General features: G+C 40.2%; 1 protein-coding gene across 4 annotated transcripts in view; it reads left to right on the forward strand.

The window, feature by feature from the left end:
- The window catches only part of LOC133645999 (serine/threonine-protein phosphatase 2A regulatory subunit B'' subunit alpha-like), a 143534-nt gene that overhangs the window by 72370 nt on the left and 52844 nt on the right, over nucleotides 1-18320 (forward strand). For all 4 annotated transcript variants that reach the window (XM_062040928.1, XM_062040929.1, XM_062040930.1 and 1 more), the window contains exon 2: nucleotides 6281-9606. In XM_062040928.1, coding sequence (XP_061896912.1) covers nucleotides 7123-9606 — 2484 coding nt within the window. In that variant the 5' untranslated portion in view covers nucleotides 6281-7122. The remainder of the gene's footprint in view (nucleotides 1-6280; nucleotides 9607-18320) is intronic.

An 18320-nucleotide genomic window follows, 5' to 3' on the forward strand; every position in this document is an offset into this window, starting at 1 on the left:
TTCTCTTTTTCTGGCCATTTTGAGCGTTTAATTGAGCCCACAAATGTGATGCTCCAGAAAGTCAATGTGCTCAAAGGAAGGTCAGTTTTGTAGCTTCTGTAACGAGCTAAAGTGTTTTCAGATGTGTGAACATGATTGCACAAGGGTTTTCTAATCGTCAATTAGCCTTTTGAGCCAATGAGCAAACACATTGTACCATTAGAACACTGGAGTGATAGTTGCTGGAAATGGGCCTCTATACACCTATGTAGATATTGCACCAAAAAGCAGACATTTGCAGCTAGAATAGTCATTTAGCACATTAGCAATGTATAGAGTGTATTTCTGTAAAGTTAAGACTAGTTTAAAGTTATCTTCATTGAAAAGTACAGTGCTTTTCCTTCAAAAATAAGGACATTTACATGTGATCCCAAACTTTTCAACGCTAGTGTATATACACATGTATATATGTATATATATATATATATGTATATATATATATATATATATATATATATATATATATATATATATATATATATATATATATATATATATATATATATATATATATATATATATATATTGGATTTTCATTATATCGCCATATCGTTATGATACTGTGGGCAAGACAAGTCACAACACAACAACCAAGACATAAAGACAACAACATAAGGACACAACACAACAGGAAAAAGACACAACACAACAACACTAGTACAACACCACAACATGAAGACAACAGAATAAAGACACAACATCATGAGGACACAACACAATAACTAAAAGACACAACAGAATAAAGACGACACAACAGAATAAAGACACAACACAACAAGCCAAAGACACAACAAAACATCATCAGGACAAAAGAGAACAACATAAAAACACAACAGCGCAAGGACACAAAGTTACAACATAAAGACACAACACAAATACACAATAAGATAAAAAGTACAAAACACCACAACATAAAGACACAACAGGAAAGACACAAGACAACAAGCCAAAGTCAAAACCAAATAAAGACACAACACAACAACACTAAGACACAATACCCCAACATGAAGACAGCAGAATAAAGACACAACACAACATCATAAGGACACAACACAATAACTAAAAGACTCACAGCATAAGAACACAACAGCATAAAGACACAACAACATTAGGACGCAACAGCATAAGGACGCAACGTCAAGACAACACAACAGAAAGACACATCAGACTAAAGACATAACACAACAAGCCAAAGACACAACAAAACATAATCAGGACAAGACAGAACAACATAAATACACAACAGCACAAGGACACAAAACAACAACATAAAGACACAACACAAATACACAACAACATAAAAACACAAGAATATAAGGACACAGCACAACACAATACAATGAACAAATACATAGGGACACTACACAACAACATAAAAACACAAGAATATAAGGACACAGCACAACACAATACAATGAACAAATACATAGGGACACTACACAACAACATAAAAACACAAGAATATAAGGACACAGCACAACAACATAAAAACACAAGAATATAAGGACACAGCACAACACAATACAATGAACAAGAACATAGGGACACTACACAACAACATAAAAACACAAGAATATAAAGACACAGCACAACACAATACAATGAACAAGAACATAGGGACACTACACAACAACATAAAAACACAAGAATATAAGGACGCAGCACAACACAATACAATGAACAAGAACATAGGGACACTACACAACAACATAAAAACACAAGAATATAAGGACGCAGCACAACACAATACAATGAACAAGAACATAGGGACACTACACAACAACATAAAAACACAAGAATATAAGGACGCAGCACAACACAATACAATGAACAAGAACATAGGGACACTACACAACAACATAAAAACACAAGACTATAAGGACGCAGCACAACACAATACAATGAACAAGAACATAGGGACACTACACAACAACATAAAAACAAGACTATAAGGACGCAGCACAACACAATACAATGAACAAGAACATAGGGACACTACACAACAACATAAAAACACAAGAATATAAGGACGCAGCACAACACAATACAATGAACAAGAACATAGGGACACTACACAACAACATAAAAACACAAGAATATAAGGACACTACACAACAACATAAAAACACAAGAATATAAGGACACAGCACAACACAATACAATGAACAAGAACATAGGGACACTACACAACAACATAAAAACACAAGACTATAAGGACACAGCACAACACAATACAATGAACAAGAACATAGGGACACTACACAACAACATAAAAACACAAGAATATAAGGACACAGCACAACACAATACAATGAACAAGGACATAGGGACACTACACAACAACATAAAAACACAAGACTATAAGGACGCAGCACAACACAATACAATGAACAAGAACATAGGGACACTACACAACAACATAAAAACACAAGAATATAAGGACGCAGCACAACACAATACAATGAACAAGAACATAGGGACACTACACAACAACATAAAAACACAAGAATATAAGGACGCAGCACAACACAATACAATGAACAAGAACATAGGGACACTACACAACAACATAAAAACACAAGAATATAAGGACACTACACAACAACATAAAAACACAAGAATATAAGGACACAGCACAACACAATACAATGAACAAGAACATAGGGGCACTACACAACAACATAAAAACACAAGACTATAAGGACACAGCACAACACAATACAATGAACAAGAACATAGGGACACTACACAACAACATAAAAACACAAGAATATAAGGACACAGCACAACACAATACAATGAACAAGAACATAGGGACACTACACAACAACATAAAAACACAAGACTATAAGGACGCAGCACAACACAATACAATGAACAAGAACATAGGGACACTACACAACAACATAAAAACACAAGAATATAAGGACGCAGCACAACACAATACAATGAACAAGAACATAGGGACACTACACAACAACATAAAAACACAAGAATATAAGGACACTACACAACAACATAAAAACACAAGAATATAAGGACACAGCACAACACAATACAATGACCAAGAACATAGGGACACTACACAACAACATAAAAACACAAGACTATAAGGACACAGCACAACACAATACAATGAACAAGAACATAGGGACACTACACAACAACATAAAAACACAAGAATATAAGGACACAGCACAACACAATACAATGAACAAGAACATAGGGACACTACACAACAACATAAAAACACAAGACTATAAGGACGCAGCACAACACAATACAATGAACAAGAACATAGCGACTAGAGATGTGCGGTCTGCAGACACACCCGTGGAGTCCGCGGGTAATCCGCGGGTCGGGCGGATGAATGACGAAAAAAATAGATTTGAAATAGATTCGGGCGGATGGCGGTTGAAGCAATTTGGAAATAAATATACTGTACATAGTTAAATGTATATACTGTACATAGTTAAATGTATATACTGTACATAGTTAAATGTATATACTGTACATAGTTAAATATATATACTGTACATAGTTAAATGTATATACTGTACATAGTTAAATATATATACTGTACATAGTTAAATGTATATACTGTACATAGTTAAATGTATATACTGTACATAGTTAAATGTATCAAGAGAATCCTTCCTATGCGTCCCAGCAACAAGTGAGTGCTGCAAGTGAGCGCTCCTTCAGCACAGCAGGGTGCATTTTAGAGGCCAGGTGCTCTCACCTGCATGAATCCTGGCACTGTAGATGCCATTTTATTCCTGCATAGTGCTAACAACAAAAAGTAAGTAGACATACGGTTGGATATGTTAAAGGAATGAGTCTACGTTACCTAGGCTATAGCAAATAAGACCATGTCTAAACTATATTGAGTTGGTCAGCTGAATGATTGTGATGGTTACGAGTTGTTTGGCCGCACTACAATGCAAAGGAATTAAGGCAATTGCGTTGTTTATTGTGGCTTTTTTTCTATTGGAGATATACTAGTGTGTGTGTTGATTATTTGGCCTCGCTTTCAAGTGAAGCACATCTCCCATTTCTATTGGAGATATACTAGTGTGTGTGTTGATTATTTGGCCTCGCTTTCAAGTGAAGCACATCTCCCATTTCTATTGGAGATATACTAGTGTGTGTGTTGATTATTTGGCCTCACTTTCAAGTGAAGCACATCTCCCATTGGCTACAATGTAAGGCCTGCTTTGTTTGTCTATTTTCATTATAATTCTATTATTATTATTTATTTCATTTATTTCTGTTTAAATAGGGATGACATACATATGTTCTTTAACCTCACTAATGCCTTGCATCATCTATATATAACAACGGGCGGGTGTGGTTTTGATCAAATGTTGGTTCGGGTGGTGGATGACGACTTTTGTGATGCGGATGAAATAATTGCCTATCCGCACATCTCTAATAGGGACACTACACAACAACATAAAAACACAACAACATAAAAACACAACAACATAAAGACACAACAAACCAAAGACACAACAAAATATAGACATAACACAACATCATAAAGAATCAATAAAAACACAACACAACAAGCCAAAGACAACAAAATAAAGAGACAACACAACAAGCCAAAGACACAACAAAATAAATACACGATACAATAACACTAATACAAAATACAGCAACATGAAGGCACAACAGAATAAAATACACAACACAACAAGCCAAAGACACAACAACATAAAGACACAACACAACAAGCCAAAGACACAACAAAATAAAGACACAACATAACAACACCAGGACACAATCCGACAACGTAGACAACAGCATTAACACACAACACGTCATAAGGACAAAACACCACAACATAAAGACACAACAACATAAAAGACAACACAACAAGCTAAAGACACAACTCAACGCTAAAAAACAACACAACAACAAATAAAATAAACAAAATATGGCCGCCATCAAACAATTCAGCGACTAAGATGTTTTTTTGAAATATGTCATAGTTGATGTTGATGATGTGCTATAGCTATGCTACATGCTAGCATGTTTATGTTCTATATGTGCTATAGCTATGCTACATGCTAGCATGTTTATGTCCTATATGTGCTATAGCTATGCTACATGCTAGCATGTTTATGTTCTATATGGGCTATAGCTATGCTACATGCTAGCATGTTTATGTCCTATATGTGCTATAGCTATGCTACATGCTAGCATGTTTATGTTCTATATGTGCTATAGCTATGCTACATGCTAGCATGTTTATGTCCTATATGTGCTATAGCTATGCTACATGCTAGCATGTTTATGTTCTATATGTGCTATAGCTATGCTACATAGTCGCATGTTTATGTTCTATATGTGCTACAGCTATGCTACATGCTAGAATGTTTATGTTCTATATGTGCTATAGCTATGCTACATAGTTGCATGTTTATGTCCTATATGTGCTATAGCTATGCTACATGCTAGCATGTTTATGTACTATATGTGCTATAGCTATGCTATATAGTTGCATGTTTATGTTCTATATGTGCTATAGCTATGTTACATGCTAGCATGTGTATGTTCTATATGTGCTATAGCTATGCTACATAGTTGCATGTTTATGTCCTATATGTGCTATAGCTATGCTACATGCTAGCATGTTTATGTTCTATATGTGCTATAGCTATGCTACATAGTTGCATGTTTATGTCCTATATGTGATATAGCTATGCTACATGCTAGCATGTGTATGTTCTATATGTGCTATAGCTATGCTACATAGTTGCATGTTTATGTCCTATTTGTGCTATAGCTATGCTACATGCTAGCATGTTTATGTTCTATATGTGCTATAGCTATGCTACATAGTCGCATGTTTATGTTCTATATGTGCTATAGCTATGCTACATGCTAGCATGTTTATGTTCTATATGTGCTAAAGCTATGCTATATCAATCAATCAATCAATGTTTATTTATATAGCCCTAAATCACAAGTGTCTCAAAGGGCTGTACAAGCCACAACGACATCCTCGGTACAGAGCCCACATACGGGCAAGGAAAACTCACCCCAGTGGGACGTCAATGCGAATGACTATGAGAAACCTTGGAGAGGACCGCATATATAGTTGCATATGTTCTATATGTGCTATAGCTATGCTATATAGTTGCATATGTTCTATATGTGCTATAGCTATGCTACACACGTGTACTCGCCCATTCAGACACTAATGCTTGACTTTCTCTCTGGTGACTCACAGGTGGCGTTCCCTTGTCAGAGAAGCACAACACCCGGATGACAGTCGGGAGCGAGAGGCTGGACTTCCAGACGCAACATCAGGGCAGAGAGAGAAGGCCAGTGTGTTACACCTCTTGACACCCGGATGAGAGGTGGACTTCCAGAGGCGCAGAGAGAGAAGGCCAGTGTGCTACACCTCTTGACACCTACACCTCTTGACACCCGGATGAGAGGTGGACTTCCAGAGGCGCAGAGAGAGAAGGCCAGTGTGCTACACCTCTTGACACCTACACCTCTTGACACCCGGATGAGAGGTGGACTTCCAGAGGCGCAGAGAGAGAAGGCCAGTGTGCCGTCTGTGTTGGAGTCAGCAAGTTCTACTCGGCTGCGAAGGGACCTTTTTTTTTTTTTTAAAGAACAAAGCGGTAGAGGAAAGAAAAGGATTTCTTCCAACGTCTCATTGTCCAAATGAGCCAAGTTTGGATCAATGCTGAAGCCTGGGTGGATTTGGATTCCACCCAAGAGGTTTTAGGGTGATTGCCCAGCTGGAGGGTCGTACTCATTAGTGGCTAAGGAGCAGCTGCCAGAAGGAGCCTGTGGAGTGGCAGGAAGAACCTTGCAGCTGTTAATAAGATTCTTCTTTTCACTGAATTCTTTTCTTTTGCAATGGGACTGATATTTTTTCATGGGTGCAAGCTTAGAATTATTCTCAGTTTGGAAATCGTTCAAGAGTCGAATGAGGAGAGACTTTTATCTGCAAGATGATTCGGTGTCAACACTTTTGAATCCCTTTTGCTACTTTTATTTTTCTGTTCTTTTGTTGTTGTTGTTGTTGTCTTCCTATGCCCTGACGGCTCAGTCGCCATGGCAGCAGCGTACCGTGTGGTGGTGAGCAGCGTGAGCTGCTATAACAGCGTAGTGGTGGACCGGCGCGCTCACTCCCACGCCGTGCACTATTGTTCAGGGCCGTGCGGGGCACTTTCCCGGGGCCTGGAATGCACCGTGGCCCACCACAGCACCTGCTCCGAGCTGCTCGTTTCACCTGACTCGTTGACCGGCTCGCCCATACACTCTCGGACCAGCCAGCAGCTCCCCGGCCATGGTAAAATAAACACTGCTATTGAGAGTAGTTTTAACTGCAGTGCTCTGGAGAGGGTAGGCAGCAGTGGAAATGTGTCCATAGGAGAGGACAGCAATGCGTGGCGAGGGAAGAAGATCCCCAGTGGTGGAGGATCTATGGGGAACCTGAGCTGCTACGGTAGCCTGAAGGACATCACTGAGGAGGCCATCAACCTGGCCAGTGGTAAGCTCAAAGAGTTTTCCTTTGACAAGCTCCGCCTCTCCTCCTCCAGCCAGGTCACCTTCCGAAAAGGCCGTAAGGTGCGACCCGACTCTTTGAGCCGTCGCTCCACCGATTTGGAGATCATCTACGGCCACTTTAGCTCCAATATCTCCAGTAACGGAACAAGCAACGGCACCGCTACTCCTAATGATGAGAACACGCCTCCACTGGTGCTTGGCAAGGTGGCAGGACTTGAGGAGACAAAGTTGAAAGGCTCCTTGTCAACTGTTACAAAATTAAATGGGTCAACAAGCATCAACAGCGGGTCACTTGACCAAACTGTGAACACCATGGCCTCTCTTTACCGTAACACCTTAGGAGAAGAGAATCTAATTGCCCGCCTGCTGGAGAAAACCTGGGCTGAGGCGGCTGCTAGTGGTGCAGGCGGGGAGGACATCCGGGCCTGCCTTGACATTTTGCTTAAATGCTCCGAAGACCTGAAGAAATGTACCGATATCATCAAGCAGTGCATTAGACGCAAAGCTGGCGGAGGGCCTCAGGATGGGGGAGCCAGTCCTGACAGTGTGTACCGGGCTTTGATGACTCGACTTAGTACGTATCTTAAGAGACTACCACTGGAGCTAGAAGGGTTTGGAGGCAGCGGGCAAGGTGGTCAGGGTGAGAGTACCACTGGAAGTGGGCACAGTGACCTGTTAGAACTGATGAACAATCTCCATGCCCTCCAGCAGGCACCTTTCTCGCCGATATTTGGCAATGAGCAACCTCCTCGTTATGAAGATGTTGTCCAGTCGCCTCCCATCCCAAAGACTCATCCTGCCACCTCTACTCCCTCATCTGTTTCATTATCCTCCCTTTCTCACAGCTCCCCATCCAAATCCTTGGCACTTACCAATGGACTTCAACATTCACATTCTTCACCGTCTATATCTCGTCATAGTCTGTCTCCCAATCCTGTCAAAAATTCTAATCCCTCTTTAACACACTCACCTTCCCGTCTTCGAATTTCCCCTACTCCGCCATACAGCCATACCCCTCCAGGATCTCCTATGGAGGCTCTGTACATTGAAGAGGAAGATGCAGATATGGGTAAGACTTCCGAACAAATGTCTCCACAGACCATCTTAAGTAAACCTGTGCATCAGTCACAACTAGATTTATCCAACCCTGCAAGGCCTGCTTCCTCCAAAGCTGCAGCACATAGAAACGATGACATCGACAAGCTCCTCATGGATCTGGAGAATCTTTCTCAGAGCATGAGCAACCCCAGAAACTCAGAACCTCCTCTTCCAGTCAAAACTAGAAAGCGAGGCCAGGGCATGGTGTCCACCGAAGCTCCAATTCAGCCTAAAATGCCCCAGTACCAAGTCAAAACCCCTGGTAGCAACCTAGTCGCGAATAGCAGCAGCCTCAAGGCCCCTCAAGTAGATGACACTCCGACAGGTGAGGAAGGAGAGCAGGATGGGGCGCTGCTGCTGAGAATCCTGGAGAGCATTGAGAGTTTTGCCCAGGAGCTCGTGGATTCCGGGGCAGGGAGCACAGGAAGTGCTGAGAGGAACAGTGGAAAGGAACGAGAGGTGATGAGGCTCCTGCAAGATACACTGGCTACCACTGGAAGGGCCGACACCCCAGTGGAGACCACAGAGGTCCAAACTACTCCCACTAACAATCACGTAGAAACAGTTCCAGCCATACCGCCCAAACTCTCTGTACGCACACCTACGCCAACTCTTAAAACTGAAGAGGTATGCACTGCTTCAATGGCACTTAAAACTACACCTGAGGCCGCATTCAATTCTGTGCCTGCACCTACACCTGCAACCCAGTCAGCTAATACAGTTTCAGAAGTCCCAATTGTGGATCCCAAACTTTTGCTTTCATCTGCGAACTCTCAATCCTCCATATCCTCAACACCTGACGCTGCATTTGAAGCTTTACTGACTGGTCACAGCCCACCTGGGATTGTTGGGCAAGAACCTGTGGACCTTCCAGTGCCGAGAGAGACTGGTTCAACCCTCCTCATCCAGCAGAGTCCTGAAGTGATCAGGGTATGTGACAGTCCTTTATTTACTTGACTTTAGTTATATGCTTGGATTTTAGTCTTCATGTTGCATTGATTCTTTTGAGCAAACTATCGTACACAAGGATAGGAGGCACTCTCTTGTATTTACCACCTAAGGTTGGAGTCACCAACCTGTCAATCTTTGGGACTTTACTGCTTGATCCCAAAAATATCCCTCCCCTTCTGGAGAGAGTGACCAACAGGCTTGCAAAAAGGCAAGCATTTTTGCATTTGAACCCCTGAACATGCCCGTGTAACCCGCGTGGTTCAGTCCCTGCTTTTCTGTTCCGACCTGGACTCGAACCTGGTTTGTCCGGCATGAGAGACAAGCGTGCCAGCTACCGAGCTAAAAGCCAGGTTGTTCCACCCGATAGCCAGCACTGCTCCTGAGGTTTTCAGGGAATGAGGTTTACCAATGTACACATGGCCCAGCCACACTGGCTTACCTGTGTTACACCCGCACACCTTGCAGTTCTCTGGGTATGCATCCCAGGGACCAAATGTGTATGACTTTTTAAACAAAGTGTTAGACGTACAGTATACAGTTGGCACAGGGGTAGATTTGGCGAGGTTCATACCTGGCACCAGGGATCTTGGCCTGGAAAAGGTTGGTGAACACTGACATAAGAGGACTATTTGACAAACACAAAATGTGTGTGTGACTGACAGAAAATAGGCTTTTTTTTTTTTTTTTCATCAATTCATTTTGAACACAACAAACCAAAAATACCCTCCATCTACACAATTTACAAAAGCCAAAATCAGTGAAGTTGGTACGTTGTGTAAATGGTAAATAAAAGCAGAATATAATGATTTGCTAATCATTTTCAACCTTTATTCAATTGAATGCACTAAAAGACAAGATACTTCATGTTGAAACTGGGAAACTTTTTTTTTTTTGTGCAAATAAACTTAGAATTTAATGGCAGCAACACATTGCAAAAAAGTTGGCACAGAAGTGTTTCTGGGTGTTGTTGATAAACGGTTTTCGCCTTGCATAGCAGAGTTTTAACTTGCACTTACAGATGTAGCGACCAACTGTAGTTACTGACAGTGGTTTTCTGAAGTGTTCCAGAGCCCTTGTGGTGATATCCTTTACACCACCTGAGGGATCCAAGGTCACGGGCATTGAATGTTGGTTTTCAGCCTTGCCGCTTACATGCAGTGATTTCTCCAGATCCTCTCAACCTTTTGATGATATTACGGAGCGTAGATGGTGAAATCCCTACATTGAGAAATGTTGTTCTTAAACAATTAGCTCAGGCATTTGTTGACAAAGTGGTGACCCTTGACCTGTGACCCTTGACCTGTGACCCTCGCCCCGTCCTTGTTTGTGAAGGACTGAGCATTTCATGGAAGCTGCTTTTATAGCCAATCATGGCACCCACCTGTTCCCAATTAGCCTGTTCACCTGTGGAATGTTCCAAATAAGTGCATTTCTCAACTTTCTCACTCTTTTTTGCCACTTGTGCCAGCTTTTTTGAAACATGTTGCAGGCATCAACTTCCAAATGAGCTAATATTTGCCAAAAATAAGCAAGTTTCTCAGTGTGAACATGAAATATCTTGTCTTTGCAGTCTATTCAATTGAATATAAGTTGAACATGATTTGTTGTATTCTCTTTTTATTTACAATTTACACAACGTGACAACTTCACTGCTTTTGGCTTTTGTAAAAAATTCCACATATTCATTACAAAATACTTTATCTCCAGAAAAACGATAGTAATATTGAAAGAAAATGAAAAACAAACATGATGTGTGTCTAAAAATGAGCAGGAAGAAGCAAACACTAATAATGTCCTGCCCTTTCACTCAGATCTAATCATCGGATTCTTAATCATCAATATTGTATTGATAATCACATGATACTTGACATTATTAAGTATATTAACAGTTTATACAGTATATAATTATGTCCACAATAATAACCACACTCATTCCATCAAATGTAAAATAGGCTTTATAAAATCAACTTGAAATAGAAAGTTAAATAGATTATTAGATGGACTTTATAACCAGCACATCTACGTGTTTATTAGTCTCAGTGCTCTTTTTTTGTAATGCAGGGGCGTCCAACTCATTTTCATTGAGGGCCACATCGCAGTAATGGCTGCTTTCAGAGGGCCGCTATTTTCAAATTAATTTACATTATAACCTGTGATTAATCATGATTAATCGAAATGCATATGCATTTGATTATTTGATTTTTTTTATGTATATCTTTCTTTAAAATCATAAATTAAGGTGACAAGCAGATATTTAACTATTTGTTTTTATCTCACAAAAATTGTTTTGCAATACAGTATATAATAATATAATTGGCATGATCAGGTAATAAAAGTTTAAAATATGCATTTTTTTTCTGTCAAAGTTGAAAAAACGAATGCATTTAGTAATACAAAAATTAATAAAAAGTATTTTATTGAAACCCATTTTTTCCAGGCTTTCGCGGGCCATATAGAATGATGTGGCGGGCCAGAACTGGCCCCCGGGCCTTGAGTTTGACACCTGTGTTATAACTTTTGTAAGGTGCTCCTGCAAGTACACTATTATCACGGCCTTCCACACGCCAATAATAATAATAGTGTACAATATGGAGTATGCAAGGTTTTATGGTTAAGGATGTGTTTTGTTTTTCCTGAGATTCCAATAGTTAAGATGTTGAATATCAGATAGTTGATAGTTAAGATGTTGAATATCAGATAGTTGATAGTTAAGATGTTGATAGTTAAGATGTTGAATATCAGATAGTTGCTAGTTAAGATGTTGAATATCAGATAGTTGATAGTTAAGATGTTGATAGTTAAGATGTTGAATATCAGATAGTTGCTAGTTAAGATGTTGAATATCAGATAGTTGCTAGTTAAGATGTTGAATATCAGATAGTTGATAGTTAAGATGTTGATAGTTAAGATGTTGAATATCAGATAGTTGATAGTTAAGATGTTGATAGTTAAGATGTTGAATATCAGATAGTTGATAGTTAAGATGTTGATAGTTAAGATGTTGAATATCAGATAGTTGATAGTTAAGATGTTGATAGTTAAGATGTTGAATATCAGATAGTTGATAGTTAAGATGTTGATAGTTAAGATGTTGAATATCAGATAGTTGATAGTTAAGATGTTGATAGTTAAGATGTTGAATATCAGATAGTTTCTAGCACAGCTTGTGGTCTAATACTACTTCCAAATGTTCTTTCATCTCTGTTATCAGTTCCCAAATTGACATTGATTAGTACCTTCCGATTTCCAAACAACATGAATTTAGTTTTCTCCAAGTTAGTTTTTGTCATACCAACTTTTTTATGTATTTATATGTTTTGTTATTACTTCCAAGAGCAGCTGCACGTCCCTCTCATTACAGAAAGTATTGGTGTCATCAGCAAAAACCACAAACTTCAAAGTATTTGATACCTTCTATCTACTGTACATGTCATTGATGTACATAAGGAATTGTAGGGGACTCGATACGGACTGGTGTGGGACACCACATGTAATACATAAGTTTCCTATTTGTACAAAATGGTTTCTAAATGTGATATTACCTTGCAAACACAATCAGTTTTGTTGTTGTTTTAAAGGAACAAATAATAATAAGTGATGGTAGATGATGATAAATAGGTACATTTATAAGCTCGTTCAAAACGTGTTATTTTCTGCAAGTAAAGTATACTATTGTTAGTTTACTAGTACCCAGAACATTGCAACCCGGCCCTGAATTCCACATTGGAGAAACTGATCCTTCCTCCAGTTCCCATCTGTTCACACAGTGGAAGGAACCACATAGTCAAAAGCACACAGTGGAAGGAACCACACAGTGGAAGGAACCACATAGCACACAGTGGAAGGAACCACACAGTGGAAGGAACCACATAGTCAAAAGCACACAGTGGAAGGAACCACATAGCACACAGTGGAAGGAACCACATAGTCAAAAGCACACAGTGGAAGGAACCACATAGCACACAGTGGAAGGAACCACATAGCACACAGTGGAAGGAACCACACAGTGGAAGGAACCACATAGCACACAGTGGAAGGAACCACATAGTCAAAAGCACATCATCCAGGCCAAATCAAGACCAGTACTTTCAGGTATTCAGTCAAGAACTAAGACCAAGACATGCCCGATATGATGAACACACATTTCAGCAGCCATTTTCATCTCACTATATATTAGCAAGAGATGATACAATACAAATGAAACTTTACTTTAGAGTAGTCTGTGTACAGCTTGTAATGATTCACTGAAATCTACCAAAAAAAATACACTCAACATTATTGTGTACATTTCTGGCAACATTAGTGATAATTGTTGTTACACACAAAAAAATGCTGGGTTATTTTGATAATCCAATTCATGAGTTGCGAGTGTTGGGTTAAATTTTGGAGTTATTTTTATGACAAGCAATCCTTTTTTTGGGGGTTATGAGGGTATTATTTTAAGTACATTTCTGGGTTTTCAAAACTATGAACCATTTTTGGGTTGTTTTTCAATGAGTAATGCATTTTTGGGTAAAAGGCTTTTCTTTTTAATTAAAAAGGTACTTTTTTCTTGAAGGGAATTTTATTAAGGATTAATCTCATGAACATGATTTACAATCACACATCTTTTGTACAATAAAATATGTGAGCATGCTGTATAGAACTACAATGACCATAGGCAATTCTTGTAAAAAAAAAATGTCACTCATATCTTGCTTTTGAGTATATTTTAATGGAATAACAATCATTTTGATCAGTAGTTGGAAAGGAGTAGGACAAACCAGCAGTCAAATGTATCATTGTTAACCAACTATTGGGTCAAGGAGCGCTAAACTGCGCAACCCAATAGTTGGTTTGGGAATAATCTCACATTGTAGTGAGCATAACTCAGATTTTGTGTGAAATAAATTCACACACAAAAATGTTGGGTTAATAAATAACCCAATTTCAACCCAACAGCTGGTTCAGAAAAGGACAAACTCCTTATTTGAGTTATTTCAACTCAACATTTTGGGTACAGTTTTTCAGCCCAACTTTTGCGTTGAATTATTTAACCAAAAAGTTGAGTTATGACAACTTAATGTTGGGTTATGCCCAACCAAACTGTTGGGTTGAATTATTTAACCCAAAAGCTGAGTTATGCTAACTCAATGTTGGTTGATTCATAACCCAACTATTGGGTACAATTTTATTTCACACAAAAGCTGCTCACTACAATGTTGGGTTATTCCCAAGCCAACTATTGCTTTGGGCAGTCTAGCGCTCCTTGACCCAATAGTTGGTTAAAAATGATACATTTTACTGCTGGTTTGTCCTACTCCTTCTCAAATACTGATCCAAAGGATTTTTATACCATTAAAATATACTCAAAAGCAAAAGATGAGTGACATTTTTTTTACAAGAATTGCCGTGTGTGGTCATAGGTCTACTACTACTACTACTATTTTACTACGTGGATCCTTCTCCTAGGATGCAGACGGGACTCCGGAGGCAAGGTGCAGGCAAGGAAATGATTTATTACCCATAAATCATGCGGGATACAAACAAAAGAGCACCAGTGTGCCGATAGCACGGGAAGCTAACGGAATAGCGAACGAGAATAGCTTAGCATGTAAACAGGCAAAGAAAAAGGCGAAGGAATCAAATTAGTAGCCGTCGTAACTGTTGCGGGGAATAAAATAAGTAAGCCAAACCGAGTGTGGAGAAAAGCAGGGAATAAGTAGCTCTATGATTAGTGCCTAGGAGCAGGTGAGCGTCCCAAACACTAATCAGAGGCAGGTGAAAACAATCTGCAGTCATGGCAACTAAAACACAAACCCAGGGGTGCTCAAAACAGGAACTGAGGGAGTCCAAAAGTAAACAAACACTACAACACAATAGTAGTTCTATACAGCATGCTCACATATTTTCACCTACAAAAGATGTGTGATTGTAAATTATGTTCATGATTGTAAATTATGTTCATGATTGTAAATTATGTTCATGATTGTAAATTATGTTCATGAGATTAATCCTTCATACAATTCCCTTCAAGAAAAAGAGTACCTTTTTAATTTAAAAAAACAACCTTCTACCCAAAAATGCGTTACTCATTGGAAAACCAACCCAAAAATGGTTCATAGTTTTGGAATCCTAGAAATTGAGTTAAAATAAAACATTTATAAACCAAAAAATGGATTTCTCTTCATAAAAATAACTCCAAAATTGTACCCAACACTCGCAGCTCATAAATTGGATTATCAAAATAACCCAGCATTTATTTAGTGTGTAGCATCACAGTCTGAGGGCTGCATGAGTGCTGCCGGCATTCATTTATTTAGTGTGTAGCATCACAGTCTGAGGGCTGCATGAGTGCTGCCGGCATTCATTTATTTAGTGTGTAGCATCACAGTCTGAGGGCTGCATGAGTGCTGCCGGCATTCATTTATTTAGTGTGTAGCATCACAGTCTGAGGGCTGCATGAGTGCTGCCGGCATTCATTTATTTAGTGTGTAGCATCACAGTCTGAGGGCTGCATGAGTGCTGCCGGCATTCATTTATTTAGTGTGTAGCATCACAGTCTGAGGGCTGCATGAGTGCTGCCGGCATTCATTTATTTAGTGTGTAGCATCACAGTCTGAGGGCTGCATGAGTGCTGCCGGCATTCATTTATTTAGTGTGTAGCATCACAGTCTGAGGGCTGCATGAGTGCTGCCGGCATTCATTTATTTAGTGTGTAGCATCACAGTCTGAGGGCTGCATGAGTGCTGCCGGCATTCATTTATTTAGTGTGTAGCATCACAGTCTGAGGGCTGCATGAGTGCTGCCGGCATTCCTTTATTTAGTGTGTAGCATCACAGTCTGAGGGCTGCATGAGTGCTGCCGGCATTCATTTATTTAGTGTGTAGCATCACAGTCTGAGGGCTGCATGAGTGCTGCCGGCATTCATTTACTTAGTGTGTAGCATCACAGTCTGAGGGCTGCATGAGTGCTGCCGGCATTCATTTACTTAGTGTGCAGCATCACAGTCTGAGGGCTGCATGAGTGCTGCCGGCATTCATTTACTTAGTGTGTAGCATCACAGTCTGAGGGCTGCATGAGTGCTGCCGGCATTCATTTACTTAGTGTGTAGCATCACAGTCTGAGGGCTGCATGAGTGCTGCCGGCATTCTTTGAGAGAAAACATGTATTGTAAGGTGCTCATTTGTGTCATCTTCAGAATGAGGTGCTTGAGGTGTGAGACGCCTCGTGGGTGTTTGTTGAGTGGTGGGGCGACTTTGACCCAACGTTGCATCTCTGCTTGTGATCCCTTGCACTTTTATTTCGGGTGTGTTGAGTAAGCGTTGTTGCCGTGTGGACTGCCACCCAATAACAGCTGCTGATTGGCGGCCGGCAGCGGGGTGGCCAACACGGGGAGGGGGCGCGGCGTCTGTTGGCAGCGCAAGTGTAAACTGCATCGTTATTTCCTTACCCTTCTCCTGGCGCACCGAGGTGTGTGGGGACCTAAATCTGTCCCCCCCCTCCCCTCCCCCCCTCCCCCCGTGTACTATGACATCCTGCTAACAGACTCGCTGTCGCCACGCTGCAAATGGACCTCTGTGTGTGTGTGTGTGTGTGTGTGTGTGTGTGTGTGTGTGTGTGTGTGTGTGTGTGTGTGTGTGTGTGTGTGTGTGTGTGTGTGTGTGGGGGGGGTGTGTTCTCATTAGGACTGTCAAAGTTAATTCATGCAATTAGTCAGCTAAAAAGATTACAATAATCAAGTATAAAACAAATGAATCCCTCACTTTGTATTGTGTTGTTAGAATATTTTTTCCGGTTCCAATTCCACTTTTGATTCTGCTTAGCAATTCGGTAGTTTTTTGGTTGTCTTATTGATGAATATTTTGGGGGGGAAAAGACAAGAAAATGTTGTATTAGCATTAACTTAGTTTAGTTTGGAGTAGTGTTGTCTTGGAGTAGTGTTGTCTTGGAGTAGTGTTGTCTTGGAGTAGTGTTGTCTTGGAGTAGTGTTGTCTTGGAGTAGTGTTGTCTTGGAGTAGTGTTGTCTTGGAGTAGTGTTGTCTTGGAGTAGTGTTGTCTTGGAGTAGTGTTGTCTTGGAGTAGTGTTGTCTTGGAGTAGTGTTGTCTTGGAGTAGTGTTGTCTTGGAGTAGTGTTGTCTTGGAGTAGTGTTGTCTTGGAGTAGTGTTGTCTTGGAGTAGTGTTGTCTTGGAGTAGTGTTGTCTTGGAGTAGTGTTGTCTTGGAGTAGTGTTGTCTTGGAGTGGTGTTGTCTTGGAGTGGTGTTGTCTTGGAGTGGTGTTGTCTTGGAGTGGTGTTGTCTTGGAGTAGTGTTGTCTTGGAGTAGTGTTGTCTTGGAGTAGTGTTGTCTTGGAGTAGTGTTGTCTTGGAGTAGTGTTGTCTTGGAGTAGTGTTGTCTTGGAGTAGTGTTGTCTTGGAGTAGTGTTGTCTTGGAGTAGTGTTGTCTTGGAGTAGTGTTGTCTTGGAGTAGTGTTGTCTTGGAGTGGTGTTGTCTTGGAGTGGTGTTGTCTTGGAGTGGTGTTGTCTTGGAGTGGTGTTGTCTTGGAGTAGTGTTGTCTTGGAGTAGTGTTGTCTTGGAGTAGTGTTGTCTTGGAGTAGTGTTGTCTTGGAGTAGTGTTGTCTTGGAGTAGTGTTGTCTTGGAGTAGTGTTGTCTTGGAGTAGTGTTGTCTTGGAGTAGTGTTGTCTTGGAGTAGTGTTGTCTTGGAGTAGTGTTG

This window comes from Entelurus aequoreus, linkage group LG03 (assembly GCF_033978785.1).
Source record: "Entelurus aequoreus isolate RoL-2023_Sb linkage group LG03, RoL_Eaeq_v1.1, whole genome shotgun sequence".
NCBI lineage: Eukaryota > Metazoa > Chordata > Actinopteri > Syngnathiformes > Syngnathidae > Entelurus > Entelurus aequoreus.